The sequence below is a fragment of the Anomaloglossus baeobatrachus genome, chromosome 4 (assembly GCF_048569485.1).
Source record: "Anomaloglossus baeobatrachus isolate aAnoBae1 chromosome 4, aAnoBae1.hap1, whole genome shotgun sequence".
NCBI classification, from domain to species: domain Eukaryota; kingdom Metazoa; phylum Chordata; class Amphibia; order Anura; family Aromobatidae; genus Anomaloglossus; species Anomaloglossus baeobatrachus.
Genome location: NC_134356.1, coordinates 161,649,744 through 161,666,463, shown reverse-complemented (window position 1 = coordinate 161,666,463; position 16,720 = coordinate 161,649,744). Strand labels below are relative to the sequence as shown.

General features: G+C 48.5%; 1 protein-coding gene across 2 annotated transcripts in view; it reads left to right on the top strand.

Moving 5' to 3' along the window:
* Positions 1-16,720, top strand: part of LOC142303305 (RUN and FYVE domain-containing protein 1-like) — a 341,419-nt gene that overhangs the window by 306,904 nt on the left and 17,795 nt on the right. For both annotated transcript variants that reach the window (XM_075344572.1, XM_075344571.1), the window contains one exon: positions 6,241-6,318. In XM_075344572.1, the coding sequence (XP_075200687.1) occupies positions 6,241-6,318 (78 nt within the window). The remainder of the gene's footprint in view (positions 1-6,240; positions 6,319-16,720) is intronic.

Here is a 16,720-nt window from a genome sequence, read left to right as displayed (position 1 = left end):
CTGTTTTTGTTTTTGGTAGGGTTGGAGGTGAATTAAAGGGGTGGTTCACCCATTTTTTTTATTTTCTGTAGGAGTTCTACTTACCTTTCTAGGCGTTTTCTCCATTGTCTTCTGTTTCCAGTTCTGGCACTGAGCGGCGCTATCCTGCACGCTCAGTGCCTGTCACATGACCCCCTGGAGCTGTGGCCGCCAGCATCCTCTGACGTCCCGGCATTTCCGGGCTCTCAAACAAGACGTGTACGTCAGAGGAGGCTGGCACCACTCACACTGAGTGACAGGGCTGTGGGCGGTGACTACCGCACATCACAGCTCAGCATCGAGGGGAGGATCCGGAGGACGTCAGTGTGGAGCCGGCTAGAGCCCTGCAGATGGTGAGGCATGGGGCGCCAGTGTGCAGTACAGGAGGGGGCGGGTTCTTCAGCTGAATCCCCCCCCTGCACGTAAGTATCTGCCCCCTGCACGTAAGTATCTGATCACACTCAGCAAGACACTGACAGGCATGTCACCGCTGTGCTCTGCCATCTGTCCTGCTGCATGGGACCAACTGTCTGCACTCTGTCACCTGCACCACAAGTCACAGAGTGGAGACAGTTGGTGACAGAGCACCTCTGCCCCCCCCCCTCCCCCTTCTTTCCCCACTCTCTTCGGATGTCTCTGTGTGATTTCTCCCATCCACACAGGGAAGAGGCAGGGAGGAGGCTTTGGGTGGAGAGCTGAGGGGGGTGTGTTAGATAAGCTAGACACCGCCCTAGAGCCACAAAGAATTCTGGAACTTGTAGGAACTGAACACAGGAAGTCAGAGGAGAGATTAACCCCATCAGAGCTGGAGCCAGCAATGAGCATGTGCTGCTAGTGCACAATAAAACCTAATTTTGCTGAAAAAACATAATAGATGTGTTGAGGGGCACATATTAGCAAGATTTATCAGAAAAAAAAAAAATCAGTTTTGGTAACTGGACAACTTCTTTAAATCCATCATACAGTTAGAGATATGTTTTTTGTTTTTTTATTTAGTGATAATTTTAAGTCTTAATCCAAAGGGGTGTTGCTCGCAGGGTAATATACAGAGAAGCCTAAAATCATGCTACAGAGCAGATCAAAGTGTGCATGTGCAGGAGAGCAATGGCAGCCTCTGCGGGGATGACGCAAGATGCATCATACACATGGGACTGGGCAGGAGGACGGTGATCGCACAAGATAGAGGAGGTGCCGGACCGAGAGCAGCGATGCCAATCTGACCGGACCGCCCCTTAGGTGAGTATAATAAAGGTGTTTATTACGTTCTACAGAACAGCCTGGCCTCAGTATTCTGGAATGCTGCACATAAGAGCTCACTGGTAGTGGCCGCAGCCCATAAGGGACAAACCTGGTGACAGGTTCCCTTTTAAGTTTATCTGATTTACATCTCTCAGCTATAAATCTTGCTCGTCCTTTATGTATCCAATTGTCCATCACTCTTTTCAACCTATTAGCTAGTGTTTTGGTCACGATCTCATCATTCATAAAGAAAAATAGCTTGTATGAATTTGCCACAACATTTGACTTGTTAACGCCTCTCTCTCTCATCTGTCGCTCTCGCCTTCTCTGACGCGCGCTCTCTCCCTCCCGCACTCTCTCCCTCCTGCGCTCTCTCTCCCTCCCGCGCTCTCTCTCTCCCTCCCGCGCGCTCTCTCTCCCTCCCGCGCTCTCTCTCTCTCTCTCTCTCTCCCTCCCGCGCTCTCTCTCTCCCTCCCGCGCTCTCTCGCTCTCTCTCTCCCTCCCGCGCTCTCTCTCTCCCTCCCGCGCTCTCTCTCTCTCCCTCCCGCGCTCTCTCTCTCTCCCTCCCGCGCTCTCTCTCTCTCCCTCCCGCGCTCTCTCTCTCTCCCTCCCGCTCTCTCTCTCTCTCCCTCCCGCTCTCTCTCTCTCTCCCTCCCGCTCTCTCTCTCTCTCCCTCCCGCTCTCTCTCTCCCTCCCGCTCTCTCTCTCTCTCCCTCCCGCTCTCCCTCTCTCTCCCTCCCGCTCTCTCTCTCTCTCCCTCCCGCTCTCTCTCTCTCTCCCTCCCGCTCTCTCTCTCTCTCCCTCCCGCTCTCTCTCTCTCTCCCTCCCGCTCTCTCTCTCTCTCCCTCCCGCTCTCTCTCTCTCTCCCTCCCGCTCTCTCTCTCTCTCCCTCCCGCTCTCTCTCTCTCTCCCTCCCGCTCTCTCTCTCTCTCCCTCCCGCTCTCTCTCTCTCTCCCTCCCGCTCTCTCTCTCTCTCCCTCCCGCTCTCTCTCTCTCTCCCTCCCGCTCTCTCTCTCTCTCCCTCCCGCTCTCTCTCTCTCTCCCTCCCGCTCTCTCTCTCCCTCCCGCTCTCTCTCTCTCTCCCTCCCGCTCTCTCTCTCTCTCCCTCCCGCTCTCTCTCCCTCCCGCTCTCTCTCTCTCTCCCTCCCGCGCTCTCTCTCTCCCTCCCGCTCTCTCTCTCTCTCCCTCCCGCGCTCTCTCTCTCCCTCCCGCGCTCTCTCTCTCCCTCCCGCGCTCTCTCTCTCCCTCCCGCGCTCTCTCTCTCCCTCCCGCGCTCTCTCCCTCCCGCGCTCTCTCCCTCCCGCGCTCTCTCCCTCCCGCGCTCTCTCCCTCCCGCGCTCTCTCCCTCCCGCGCTCTCTCCCTCCCGCGCTCTCTCCCTCCCGCGCTCTCTCTCTCTCTCCCTCCCGCGCTCTCTCTCTCTCTCTCCCTCCCGCGCTCTCTCTCTCTCTCCCTCCCGCGCTCTCTCTCTCTCTCCCTCCCGCGCTCTCTCTCTCTCTCCCTCCCGCGCTCTCTCTCTCTCTCCCTCCCGCGCTCTCTCTCTCTCCCTCCCGCGCTCTCTCTCTCTCTCCCTCCCGCGCGCTCTCTCTCTCTCCCTCCCGCGCGCTCTCTCTCTCTCCCTCCCGCGCGCTCTCTCTCTCTCCGCTCTCTCTCTCTCCCTCCCGCGCTCTCTCTCTCTCCCTCCCGCGCTCTCCCTCTTCCTCCCGCGCGCTCTCTCTCTCCCTCCCGCGCGCTCTCTCTCTCTCCCTCCCGCGCGCTCTCTCTCTCTCCCTCCCGCGCGCTCTCTCTCTCTCCCTCCCGCGCGCTCTCTCTCTCTCCCTCCCGCGCGCTCTCTCGCTCTCCCTCCCGCGCGCTCTCTCGCTCTCCCTCCCGCGCGCTCTCTCGCTCTCCCTCCCGCGCGCTCTCTCGCTCTCCCTCCCGCGCGCTCTCTCGCTCTCCCTCCCGCGCGCTCTCTCGCTCTCCCTCCCGCGCGCTCTCTCGCTCTCCCTCCCGCGCGCTCTCTCGCTCTCCCTCCCGCGCGCTCTCTCGCTCTCCCTCCCGCGCGCTCTCTCGCTCTCCCTCCCGCGCGCTCTCTCGCTCTCCCTCCCGCGCGCTCTCTCGCTCTCCCTCCCGCGCGCTCTCTCGCTCTCCCTCCCGCGCGCTCTCTCGCTCTCCCTCCCGCGCTCTCTCTCTCTCTCCCTCCCGCTCTCTCTCTCCCTCCCGCTCTCTCTCTCTCTCCCTCCCGCTCTCTCTCTCTCTCCCTCCCGCTCTCTCTCCCTCCCGCTCTCTCTCTCTCTCCCTCCCGCGCTCTCTCTCTCCCTCCCGCTCTCTCTCTCTCTCCCTCCCGCGCTCTCTCTCTCCCTCCCGCGCTCTCTCTCTCCCTCCCGCGCTCTCTCTCTCCCTCCCGCGCGCTCTCTCCCTCCCGCGCTCTCTCCCTCCCGCGCTCTCTCCCTCCCGCGCTCTCTCCCTCCCGCGCTCTCTCCCTCCCGCGCTCTCTCCCTCCCGCGCTCTCTCCCTCCCGCGCTCTCTCCCTCCCGCGCTCTCTCCCTCCCGCGCTCTCTCCCTCCCGCGCTCTCTCCCTCCCGCGCTCTCTCCCTCCCGCGCTCTCTCCCTCCCGCGCTCTCTCCCTCCCGCGCTCTCTCCCTCCCGCGCTCTCTCCCTCCCGCGCTCTCTCCCTCCCGCGCTCTCTCCCTCCCGCGCTCTCTCCCTCCCGCGCTCTCTCCCTCCCGCGCTCTCTCCCTCCCGCGCTCTCTCCCTCCCGCGCTCTCTCCCTCCCGCGCTCTCTCCCTCCCGCGCTCTCTCCCTCCCGCGCTCTCTCCCTCCCGCGCTCTCTCTCCCTCCCGCGCTCTCTCCCTCCCGCGCTCTCTCCCTCCCGCGCTCTCTCCCTCCCGCGCTCTCTCCCTCCCGCGCTCTCTCCCTCCCGCGCTCTCTCCCTCCCGCGCTCTCTCCCTCCCGCGCTCTCTCCCTCCCGCGCTCTCTCCCTCCCGCGCTCTCTCCCTCCCGCGCTCTCTCCCTCCCGCGCTCTCTCCCTCCCGCGCTCTCTCCCTCCCGCGCTCTCTCCCTCCCGCGCTCTCTCCCTCCCGCGCTCTCTCCCTCCCGCGCTCTCTCCCTCCCGCGCTCTCTCCCTCCCGCGCTCTCTCCCTCCCGCGCTCTCTCCCTCCCGCGCTCTCTCCCTCCCGCGCTCTCTCCCTCCCGCGCTCTCTCCCTCCCGCGCTCTCTCCCTCCCGCGCTCTCTCCCTCCCGCGCTCTCTCCCTCCCGCGCTCTCTCCCTCCCGCGCTCTCTCCCTCCCGCGCTCTCTCCCTCCCGCGCTCTCTCCCTCCCGCGCTCTCTCCCTCCCGCGCTCTCTCCCTCCCGCGCTCTCTCCCTCCCGCGCTCTCTCCCTCCCGCGCTCTCTCCCTCCCGCGCTCTCTCCCTCCCGCGCTCTCTCCCTCCCGCGCTCTCTCCCTCCCGCGCTCTCTCTCTCTCTCCCTCCCGCGCTCTCTCTCTCTCTCTCCCTCCCGCGCTCTCTCTCTCTCTCTCCCTCCCGCGCTCTCTCTCTCTCTCCCTCCCGCGCTCTCTCTCTCTCTCCCTCCCGCGCTCTCTCTCTCTCTCCCTCCCGCGCTCTCTCTCTCTCCCTCCCGCGCTCTCTCTCTCTCTCCCTCCCGCGCGCTCTCTCTCTCTCCCTCCCGCGCGCTCTCTCTCTCTCCCTCCCGCGCGCTCTCTCTCTCTCCCTCCCGCGCTCTCTCTCTCTCCCTCCCGCGCTCTCCCTCTTCCTCCCGCGCGCTCTCTCTCTCTCCCTCCCGCGCGCTCTCTCTCTCTCCCTCCCGCGCGCTCTCTCTCTCTCCCTCCCGCGCGCTCTCTCTCTCTCCCTCCCGCGCGCTCTCTCTCTCTCCCTCCCGCGCGCTCTCTCGCTCTCCCTCCCGCGCGCTCTCTCGCTCTCCCTCCCGCGCGCTCTCTCGCTCTCCCTCCCGCGCGCTCTCTCGCTCTCCCTCCCGCGCGCTCTCTCGCTCTCCCTCCCGCGCGCTCTCTCGCTCTCCCTCCCGCGCGCTCTCTCGCTCTCCCTCCCGCGCGCTCTCTCGCTCTCCCTCCCGCGCGCTCTCTCGCTCTCCCTCCCGCGCGCTCTCTCGCTCTCCCTCCCGCGCGCTCTCTCGCTCTCCCTCCCGCGCGCTCTCTCGCTCTCCCTCCCGCGCGCTCTCTCGCTCTCCCTCCCGCGCGCTCTCTCGCTCTCCCTCCCGCGCGCTCTCTCGCTCTCCCTCCCGCGCGCTCTCTCGCTCTCCCTCCCGCGCGCTCTCTCGCTCTCCCTCCCGCGCGCTCTCTCGCTCTCCCTCCCGCGCGCTCTCTCGCTCTCCCTCCCGCGCGCTCTCTCGCTCTCCCTCCCGCGCGCTCTCTCGCTCTCCCTCCCGCGCGCTCTCTCGCTCTCCCTCCCGCGCGCTCTCTCGCTCTCCCTCCCGCGCGCTCTCTCGCTCTCCCTCCCGCGCGCTCTCTCGCTCTCCCTCCCGCGCGCTCTCTCGCTCTCCCTCCCTCCCGCGCGCTCTCTCGCTCTCCCTCCCTCCCGCGCGCTCTCTCGCTCTCCCTCCCTCCCGCGCGCTCGCTCGCTCTCCCTCCCTCCCGCGCGCTCGCTCGCTCTCCCTCCCTCCCGCGCGCTCGCTCGCTCTCCCTCCCTCCCGCGCGCTCGCGCGCTCTCTCTCCCTCCCGCGCGCTCGCTCGCTCTCTCTCCCTCCCGCGCGCTCGCTCGCTCTCTCTCCCTCCCGCGCGCTTCGCTCGCTCTCTCCCGCGCGCTCGCTCTCTCCCCCTCCCGCGCGGCTAATACTTTTATATAGCGCGATATGGGGAGGATCATACTGTATGTAGGGGCCTGTCTGTATGCTCATATGGTATAATTGGGGATGTCAGCATACTTTAATTCTGCTCAATATTAAGTGATAGTTATAATTATTTTATATTAATATACTAGCGGTAGAACCCGGCGTTGCCCGGCATAGTAACGAAGTCAGTCTCTCTCTCTATCTCTCTCTCTCTTTTAAAGGGCCATACATGGTTAAAGGATGATGAAGCAACTGGTTGCAAACAATGTGACAAAGAGTTCTCTATTTCAAGACGAAAGGTAAACTTTTATTTTTCCATTTACATTTTAACAATATAATTTATTTTCTGACCTGCGTTACTGACAACTAATACTAGCATATAAGTAAGGAAATACGGCACCTTTGAGGCAGATAGATGCTCAAATAATGTCCAATCACTGTAAATAAGAGTATTGAATAAATACAGCACTCATCAGAAGATGAATAAGTATTTTTTTCATTGTCATCTAAAGTACTTGGATGTAAACCAAAATGTGACGTTTCGTTCTCAATAACCCTTATCAAACATACACAGATGTTAAATGGAGCAGTGACAGCTATATGACGTTGGGTAAGTGTGCCTTTGAGTAGAGTAAGTGCTATTTTCTTTACACCATACTACTTTGGTTGACAGAAATACATTTTCTCCTTCTCTTCTAAAGAGTGCCGGTGTCATTCAATACCACTAATGGTGGTTATGTTAAATAAGCATTCCGCTCGAACAAAGTTATAAATGAATCCATTAAAAATATGCATGTATTGTAGGGTGGATGTGCTTAAATACATCTCTTGTTCCCAACGCAGTTTCGATCCTCTGTACTATGTCACCACAATTCAGACTAGCTGGCTCACACAGCAATTTCTGGTTGGACCGGAAGCCGCTTTCTCAATGTAAACCTTGGTGTGAATTTCATAGGTTTATATAGGGAAAAAACAGCTACATTTCCACATAGCGTCAGACTGGGGCACCCTGATCCCACCAGAGAAAATCATTCTTGGGCCCACTATGTAGTTACATAGAAATAAATATAATGTAAGACCACCAATTGCGTGGTAAAACATGCTAATATCAGGAGATAATACAAGGTAATACACTTCTTCAACCACCTCTCCAGGTTTCTGGTTTTTTTTTTCCTTTTACCGCTGGAGTGAGGGTTCTCATCTAAGGTCCCTGACCTTACTCTTATACTCCCTTTCAGGCACCTTCACCCTCTAGTGCCGACGAGCTTGTCAATCTCTGGCATTTTGTGCTCTTCCGGCAGCTCCAGAGTTTCTTGGAGCCGGAGGTCACACCTCAATACAAGTCTATGAGAGCCCGCTTCTGGCTCTCATAGACTTGTATTGAGCATTTGTGAAAAGAGTTATGACTTACGGACAGTCAGAAGTTGCGCTTACTGGAGAGCGCCACAGGGAAAAAAAAAGGTGAAATTACAAAAGAGTGAGTATAAGACAGTGGCAGAGACCTTGTGTTTAAAGCGCCACTCCAATGGTGAATAAAAAACTGCTGGAGTGGTGCATCAATGTGTTAGAAAGAGCTGGCACCCACATTTTAGTGAAAACTCCATGATAAATGTCCCCTGATGTGTATTAACCACTAAACAAATTGATCGGCGCTGCAGATTTGACATGAACAATGTTTCAATTTGTGCTGAGGATACTCATCAGATTTACTCCTTTGCAACACAAAGGAAGAGGCCAGTGGTAAAGGTGAATTAACCATTTGTGTACAAGTAAATGCAGCAATATCTGCACAATATTTGTGTGGATATTACCGCTGACAATGGCTGTGGGATGTCCATTGTACAAATTCTGCAGCAAATACATTATGTGAATGTGCAGACTGTGTACTAAAAGTTGTGGGGTCCTTAAATCAGTTGTGTGACATTGGAGTGTTATTGAAAGAGAGCTTTCCCTCACATCCCCCATACACTTTACAGAAATCTCTGTCACCTATAAGGCCATAACTTTTTTTTTTTTAAGAAAAGCCTCATTTTGTTAGTGGTGATGGGAGGAAAACCCAAGTCAGTCAGTGGTCATACAGGGGGAGGGTGACGCAGTCAGTCAGGGGTGATACAGGGAGAGAGGACAAAGGGACGCAGTCAGTCAGTGACATAGGCGGGGGTGATACAGGAGGAGAAGGGCCTCAGTCAGTCAGGGGTGATAAAGGATTAGGGGAAATAGTCAGAGGTGAAATGAGGAGAGGGGCTCAGTCAGTCCGGAGAGATGCAGTGGGAGGGGGCTCAGTCAGTCAGTCCGGAGTGATACAGGGGTAGAGGCTCAGTCAGTCATCCTGGGCCCCTCCTGGTATGTAAATCCCCCTCCTGCATATATGTATCCCGGGCCCCTCTTGGCACAAATGTCCCCCTCCTGGTATATATGACCCCTAATGGGCTCTTCCTGGCATATATCCCCTTATGGTATATATGTGCCCCTCTTGGTATATACTGTATGCCCGCCTCTTGGGTTCCTCCTGGTACATATGTCCTGTTCCTGATATATATATGTCCCCTCCTGGGTTCTTCATGATATATTTGTCCACCGCAAAAAGTAAAAAAAATCATTTTACTCACCCTCCCTGGCTCTCACAACGCGGCTTCTTCTCTGCGATGCATTTAAGCTGGATGTGCACCTTCGAACGCTCATCCAGCTGAAGCAAAGCAGGGACTGGGGTCAGCGATTGTCCCGCTCCTGTCTTCAGCTCAGGGAGAGCTTACCTTTTCCCGTCGGCTGCTGCGTCATCGATACCTCCTCTGCTCTGCATTGCCTGCAGAATTGTGATGCGGTCACATGCTGGGCTGCAGGATGATGCGCCTGCACCCTGCTCTGATGCGCTGACAAAGGTTTCACGACATGGCTATATTGCATGTGAGGCGCCTGAAGCGCATCACATGCAAATTAGCCATGCGGTATCATGGCTGTGATTGGGGCCTGGTGAAGAGGGGAGCCTGGCTCGGGGTTTAGTAAAGCAAAGTAAGTACCCTGGACCAGTAATGCTACTGCCCTGATGGCAGCCCTGCCAGCAGCTGCCAATGCTTTGGTACACCAGAGGACCCTCGGTTCTTCGATGGGCCAGTCCGACCCTGTTTCTACACCAGAGACGCTTTGTAAGTCAGGTAGTCTTGATTTCTAGTCATGTGGTTCAGAAGAGGATAGGAACATTGCTGGGAACAGGAGAACCGTGCAATTGGTAAGCATTAAATACATCCACATTACATTATGTATATATTGATAAAGGATTGGGGAATAACACTTTTTTTTTTGTTGGATATATATTCGTTAACATACTGGTATAGAACTAACAAACACTGTGGCCCCAATTCATCAAGACCAGAGTTGTACCCGTTGAGGGATGGAACGGGATTCAAATTCTCCTCACCCAAATTCTTACTACAGTCAGGGAGTGGTGTAAAATGTATGATGTAAGGAACGCCACTGGGCGAAAATGGTGTGAAAATGCTAAAATTCACTAAATTTTAGCTCTGCTTTGCATTGTGCCAAAATCTGTGACTTTTCAATGTTTTTTACTCCAGAATTCTGCCATAAAACTGATGATTTGGGTCCCCTGTTCCATATATATTGTATTGATGAATGCACAAATAATACATTTTATTTAAATATCTTACTGTTTACCACCTTGGATTACTTTAATGATTTTCATCATAATTGGAAACCACAATACCGTGCTGATTCTGCTGTAAGACTGACCGCAGCGGTGCTCAACAGGAAACATTATGGTTCCCTTCAAGTTCCACCAAGGTGTCCATCATTTTAACATGCTCATGGAGACGCTGCACTGTTTTTCAGTCAGTTCTCGCTATAGGCTCCGATATGAGATGAACAAAGGTGTCCATGCTGACGACAGATATTTGGTATGAGATTAGTAAACATGGTTGCTTTTGCAAAGAGATGTGGGCTACCTTTCATTGCTGTTCATCCCTATTTACACCATTTATTGCAATACCAAGCACAGTGATGCTATTTATGAAGTAATGAAGACATGTTTTTCTTAGGTCATACTATATTTTTAAATAGTGTTGTATTTTTGTCCATATGAGCAGTTAGGAAACGGCAGTGCTATTTTAGGCAAATTTTGGCTTTGATAGTAGTTTACTAAAGGGGCCATATGTGATATTGTAATGTGCCAAAGTCAACACTGATCTGCAATTGCATCTTGTCATTTTCTAGGATAAGTAAACTTTAAAGGGTTCTAGCTTCATTTCCGAATGTTTTATAAGATAAATATAAACATGGTGATGGATCATGATGATTGATGCAATTACTAAGTAGTTCTGAATCAATAATAAAACATAAGAAAACAAATTAACCTTATAATAATAATCTTTACTTCTATAGCGCCAACATATTCCACAGCGCTTCACAATTCAGGAGGATCATATACAAGCAAGTAACAGTTATAGAAGATACAATAATTAAAGGGAAAAAAGGCAACCCTGCTCGTGAGAGCTTACAATCTACAATGAGATGGGGTGGAGGGGCAAGGTACAAGTGCTTATTTACAATGACAATCCAGCCATCTCAAGGAAATGGGGGATAGATAATGGCTTCCTGGACCAGTTGTCAAGAGCCTTGAGATGCATTTGGGTGCCATGGAGTTTGACTTGGGGTTATTTTCTGATAAGTTGTGGAGGGATTAGGTGAAATTGTAGAAAAATAGGAATTTTCCAGCGCCAGGAATAGCTTGATTAAAAATCCATTTTATTGAGTATATTAAAATCCAGCAGGTACAGCATATATGTCGGGGGGCTTACAGAACAACGCGTTTCGACGCTCAGGTCTTAATCATGTTCTGACATTGAATGCGACCAGCTTCCTTTTGTCGGGTATCTCCACCATTAGTAATTTTAAACACGTGTGGGTTGCACTAGGCAACTCCCATTATGGTGGTTATAGAAGATCCAACAGAATGGAAGTAACAATGATATAAACGTGTAAAAATATATAAGAAGATCAACACTCCCATATACATTTAAAATATGTATATTCCCTATGAATATTAGTGTATGCAGTCCTATATATATATATATATATATATATATATATATATGTGTATATATATATGTGTATATATATATGTGTATATATATATGTGTATATGTAATGTGTATATGTATGTATATGTATGTCCAACAATGTAGACCAGCTCACTCCTGTGAATCACCTGGATCCTCAGCTCACCTGGTTAACTCCGTTGTGCCCGGATCAGGACGTAGGAGTCCATCCATACAAATGTGAACAACAACAAGGCAGAGTCCAGCAATAACGTGAGCAATCCAGGATGCTGTTAAAAAAAATTTCCTTCTTTTTATTCATAAATTCATTAAAATATAATGGTCCAAGCAATTCAGAACAGCATTATCGCAGGAAAATAGCGCAGATAGGACTACGCGTTTCAGCGGTAAAATCTGCCTTCTTCACGGTCCAGAATCTGATCTGCTTTCCAAACATAGAACCTTATATACATCTCACTCCCATCAGGGTAATTACAAACATGTGTGAGAGATTTAAAAACATAAGCTAGAAAAGGAAATCAAACATGTAAGCTATCCGCATATTAATCAATATACAGCATGCATAAGAGTTATAAGGAAAGGATTCAACATTTTGGAGAAAAATACAATCAGAAAATCCAATAACCTGACCATAAAATTATTTTTAAAGTGATACAAAAAGCCTAACACAGTTTTAATAGCCAGCAACATATAATGCAACAATGTATCAATAGTGCATAATGATATCCATACGATTGTTAAAGCCCTGTGGCATGCGGGTCCCCAGCTCAAATATCCACCTACTCTCTCTTGCAAGCACTTTTTTATGAAAATCTCCCCCTCTCAATGGTTTTTTTACATGCTCTATGCCCATAAAAGAAAAACCGCGTAAATCCCCATTGTGTTTTTTTGAAAAATGTCGGGATACTACTGATGCAGCAACCATTGGCAAATTGCTAGCATCTGAAAGATGTTTGAGGATTCTGGTTTTAAGGGGGTTCATCGTGCAGCCTACATATTGCATGCGGCATATATTGCAATTAATTAAATAAACTACATTCTCCGTATTACAGTTTATAAAAGAACGAACATTAAACTGTTTTTCATTGGAAATAGATGTAAATATTTTAGACTTATTAGCAAAACCGCAGCACTTACAAATATTAGCACCGCATTTAAAAAATCCTATTGTTTTTAACCAGTTGCTAGGGGAGATTTTGTCTGGATCTTTGAACATGCTAGGTGATAATAATGTAGCTAAGGTTGGGGCTCTTTTTGCCACAAAGGCAATATCATTATTTTCCACACTGTTTTTCAAAATGTCATTCTGAGATAATAACGGAAGATATTTTCTGATAATTTTGACAATAGAATTAAACTGAGGACTATAGTTGGTGCTGAAAACTACCCCAGATTTTTTGGAGTCAAACTGTCTTTTTTTCTTAGTATACAAATCAGAGTGAAGAGGGGGTTAATGCCGCGCATCAACCAAAATGAAGATGTAGCACGTTGATGTTATAAACGTATTCTTTTATTCCATCGGTCTACGCGTTTCGAGGATACACCTCTTCTTCAGGACCAGTGCATCAACATAGTAATTACTATGTTGATGCACTGGTCCTGAAGAAGAGGTGTATCCTCGAAACGCGTAGACCGATGGAATAAAAGAATACGTTTATAACATCAACGTGCTACATCTTCATTTTGGCTGATGCGCGGCATTAACCCCCTCTTCACTCTGATTTGTATGCACATCCTGTGGGGCTGCAGCAGACGCCTTCATCCTATGCTCTATCAGTGGTTGTGACTATCTCACAACCTTTTCAGGTGAGTGTATTTTTCCTGATCTACCTCACTGATCTGTTGGTATTACACTATCAGCGCTCCTTATTTTTCAGTTTTTTTTCTTAGTAGAATCCAACAGCTTAACCAACAGCTTAACAAGTTCATAAAGAGGTTTTTCCTCCCCCTCTCAGACCTATTGTGTCTGGGATAGGGTCATTCAGTGAGAAACTAGGGGAGTGGGTGGATTTTTATCTTCAACCCCTAGTGCCATTAACACCAAGTCACCTTAAAGATTCCAAAAGTATGATACAGATTATGGAAAAATGTCACTGGCAATCTGACTATATGTGGCTATCTTGCGATGTGGTGGGGTTATATCCCTCTATCCCCCATCATGTCGCGATACGATGTATCACATATTATTTGTCCAGATACAGTAATTACGAGGATTCCATCCAGAAGTTTGTCTCTTCAATTCAGTTTCTTTTGGGTCACAATTATTTTTCGTTTGAGGAGAGATACTTCCTCCAGACACAAGGCGTGAGCATGGGCGCTAAGTTTTCACCTTCCCTAGCTAACCTGGTTATGTCCGTGTGGGAGGAAAATTATATTTTTAACATTGATAACCCATACAAGGATAATATTGTTTGGCTGGGTAGATTTATTGATGATCTGATATTTGTCTGGAGGGGTAGTCTCTCGTCTGCGAAAAGTTTTTTTTTCTTATTTGGATTTGAATGATTTCAATCTAAAATTTACGAGTAGTAGTCATGAGGTATCAACAAACTTCTTGGACCTAAAATTGACCGCAGATTTGGATAGCAATAAGGTCTTTATCTCCCTATAAAAAACCTACTGCATGCAATAGTATTGTAATGACTTCCTCTAGTCACCCCAAACATGTCATTCAGAATATTCCTGTGGGGGAGCTTATTAGACTAAAAAGGAATACCACATCTAGTGATAGATTGGAGGAAGAAATTGAAATAACTTGTAACAATTTAAAAAAAGGGGGTATCCCAATTGGTCTTTGGAGAGAGCCAAGAAAAAAATAGCAGGCATTGATAGGGTTAAGCTGTTGGATTCTACTAAGAAAAAAAGACAGTTTGACTCCAAAAAATCTGGGGTAGTTTTCAGCACCAACTATAGTCCTCAGTTTAATTCTATTGTCAAAATTATCAGAAAATATCTTCCGTTATTATCTCAGAATGACATTTTGAAAAACATTGTGGAAAATAATGATATTGCCTTTGTGGCAAAAAGAGCCCCAACCTTAGCTACATTATTATCACCTAGCATGTTCAAAGATCCAGACAAAATCTCCCCTAGCAACTGGTTAAAAACAATAGGATTTTTTAAATGCGGTGCTAATATTTGTAAGTGCTGCGGTTTTGCTAATAAGTCTAAAATATTTACATCTATTTCCAATGAAAAACAGTTTAATGTTCGTTCTTTTATAAACTGTAATACGGAGAATGTAGTTTATTTAATTAATTGCAATATATGCCGCATGCAATATGTAGGCTGCACGATGAACCCCCTTAAAACCAGAATCCGCAAACATCTTTCAGATGCTAGCAATTTGCCAATGGTTGCTGCATCAGTAGTATCCCGACATTTTTCAAAAAAACACAATGGGGATTTACGCGGTTTTTCTTTTATGGGCATAGAGCATGTAAAAAAACCATTGAGAGGGGGAGATTTTCATAAAAAAGTGCTTGCAAGAGAGAGTAGGTGGATATTTGAGCTGGGGACCCGCATGCCACAGGGCTTTAATAATCGTATGGATATCATTATGCACTATTGATACATTGTTGCATTATATGCTGCTGGCTATTACTACTGTTAGGCTTTTTGTATCACTTTAAAAATAATTTTATGGTCAGATTATTGGATTTTCTGATTGTATTTTTCTCCAAAATGTTGAATCCTTTCCTTATAACTCTTATGTATGCTGTATATTGATTAATATGCGGATAGCTTACATGTTTGATTTGCTTTTCTAGCTTATGTTTTTAAATCTCTCACACATGTTTGTAATTACCCTGATGAGAGTGAGATGTATATAAGGTTCTATGTTTGGAAAGCAGATCAGATTCTGGACCATGAAGAAGGCGGATTTTACCGCTGAAACGCGTAGTCCTATATGCGCTATTTTCCTGCGATAATGCTGTTCTGAATTGCTTGGACCATTATATTTTAATGAATTTATGAATAAAAAGAAGGAAAGAAATTTTTAACAGCATCCTGGATTGCTCACGTTATTGCTGGACTCTGCCTTGTTGTTGTTCATATATATATATATATATATATATATATATATATATATATATATATATATATATATATATATATATATATATTATATTTCGTTTATATTATTTGAACCATATGTATGTCTGCATGCACTGAACAAAGTGGCAAAAAAACAGTATATATATGTTATTGCAATGATCGGTCTATACCACAGACAGGTAATAGTAATTAGTCTTTTGGAAAAATTTGAACATTAAATCAATCAATCCGTAAATAAACATGAGTAATATATAAAACGCATAATATAGACTGGGTTGTAAAGAGGATTATTTGAAGATCTTTAGTATTGCTTGAGTCATTATTTCAAAAAATATTCGCTAACCATCAAAAGCTAACATTCATAATATTATATTGAGTAAGTGAATTATCCCCTTGCATAATAGTTAAATTTCGTAGGGACATTAGAGGGAGATAGAAGCAGAATCAGTTTGATTTGATATAATTTGATTTAATAATGTAATATCAAATCCAGACGATTAATCAGACAGTTTAGGTTTCTAGTATTAAGGGTGAAGATCCAGAAGGACTCTTTGATTAGGAGTTTCCTTCTGTGATCTCCACCCCTGATTGGTCTGTATACCTGTTCAATACCCATAAACTGAAAACCGCTGACATCTCCCTTATGGACAGAGGCAAAGTGTTTGGATACTGCAGAAGTCGCAATTGCATTATGTTTAGAGGCATCTGAAAGATGTCTTCTAATCCTCACTTTTAGCGGGCCCATTGTACAACCTGTGTATTGGATATTACATATTTTACAGGTTATTAAATAAAAAACATATGTTGTGTTACAATAAATCAAGGAATTAATCTGAAATGTTTTTTGATTAGAGCTGGAGTAAAAAGTTTTTCCCTTTTGGACAGAATTACATGCTTTGCATCTAGTTGCACCACATTTGTGGAAGCCTTTTAAAGTGATCCAAGAGGATCCTTTATTATATCCGCTATCACTCAGGAAAAGACTAGGGGAGAGGATGGTGCCCAAAGTCGGGGCACCCACACATGTTTAAAATTACTAATGGTGGAGAGACCCGACAAAAGGAAGCTGGTCGCATTCAATGTCAGAACATGATTAAGACCTGAGCGTCGAAACGCGTTGTTCTGTAAGCCCCCCGACATATATGCTGTACCTGCTGGATTTTAATATGCTCAATAAAATGGATTTTTAATCAAGCTATTCCTGCCGCTGGAAAATTCCTATTTTTCTACAATTATTGGCTGCCTAACCACTTTCCGTGTGCAGGATTTGGATCTGCCAGTCAGGCAGCTGGTGAGCTGGACTTTCTTTTCTTTTTCTCTGATTAGGTGAAATTAGTTCGGCTGTGATAGGCCGCCCTAAAAAGATGCGTTTTTAGGATGCGTCTGAAGCTGAGTAAGTTGTGATTCGTCCTAACTTCTTGGGTTAGAGCATTCCAGAGGTTTGGTGCAGCTGAGAAGAAGTCTTGGATTCCGGAGTGGGAGGTTCGAATTAGTGTGAATGTTAGTCGAAAGTCATTTGCAGAGTGTAGAGAATGGGTGGGATGATAGACAGGAGAGGGGAGTGGAGATGTAG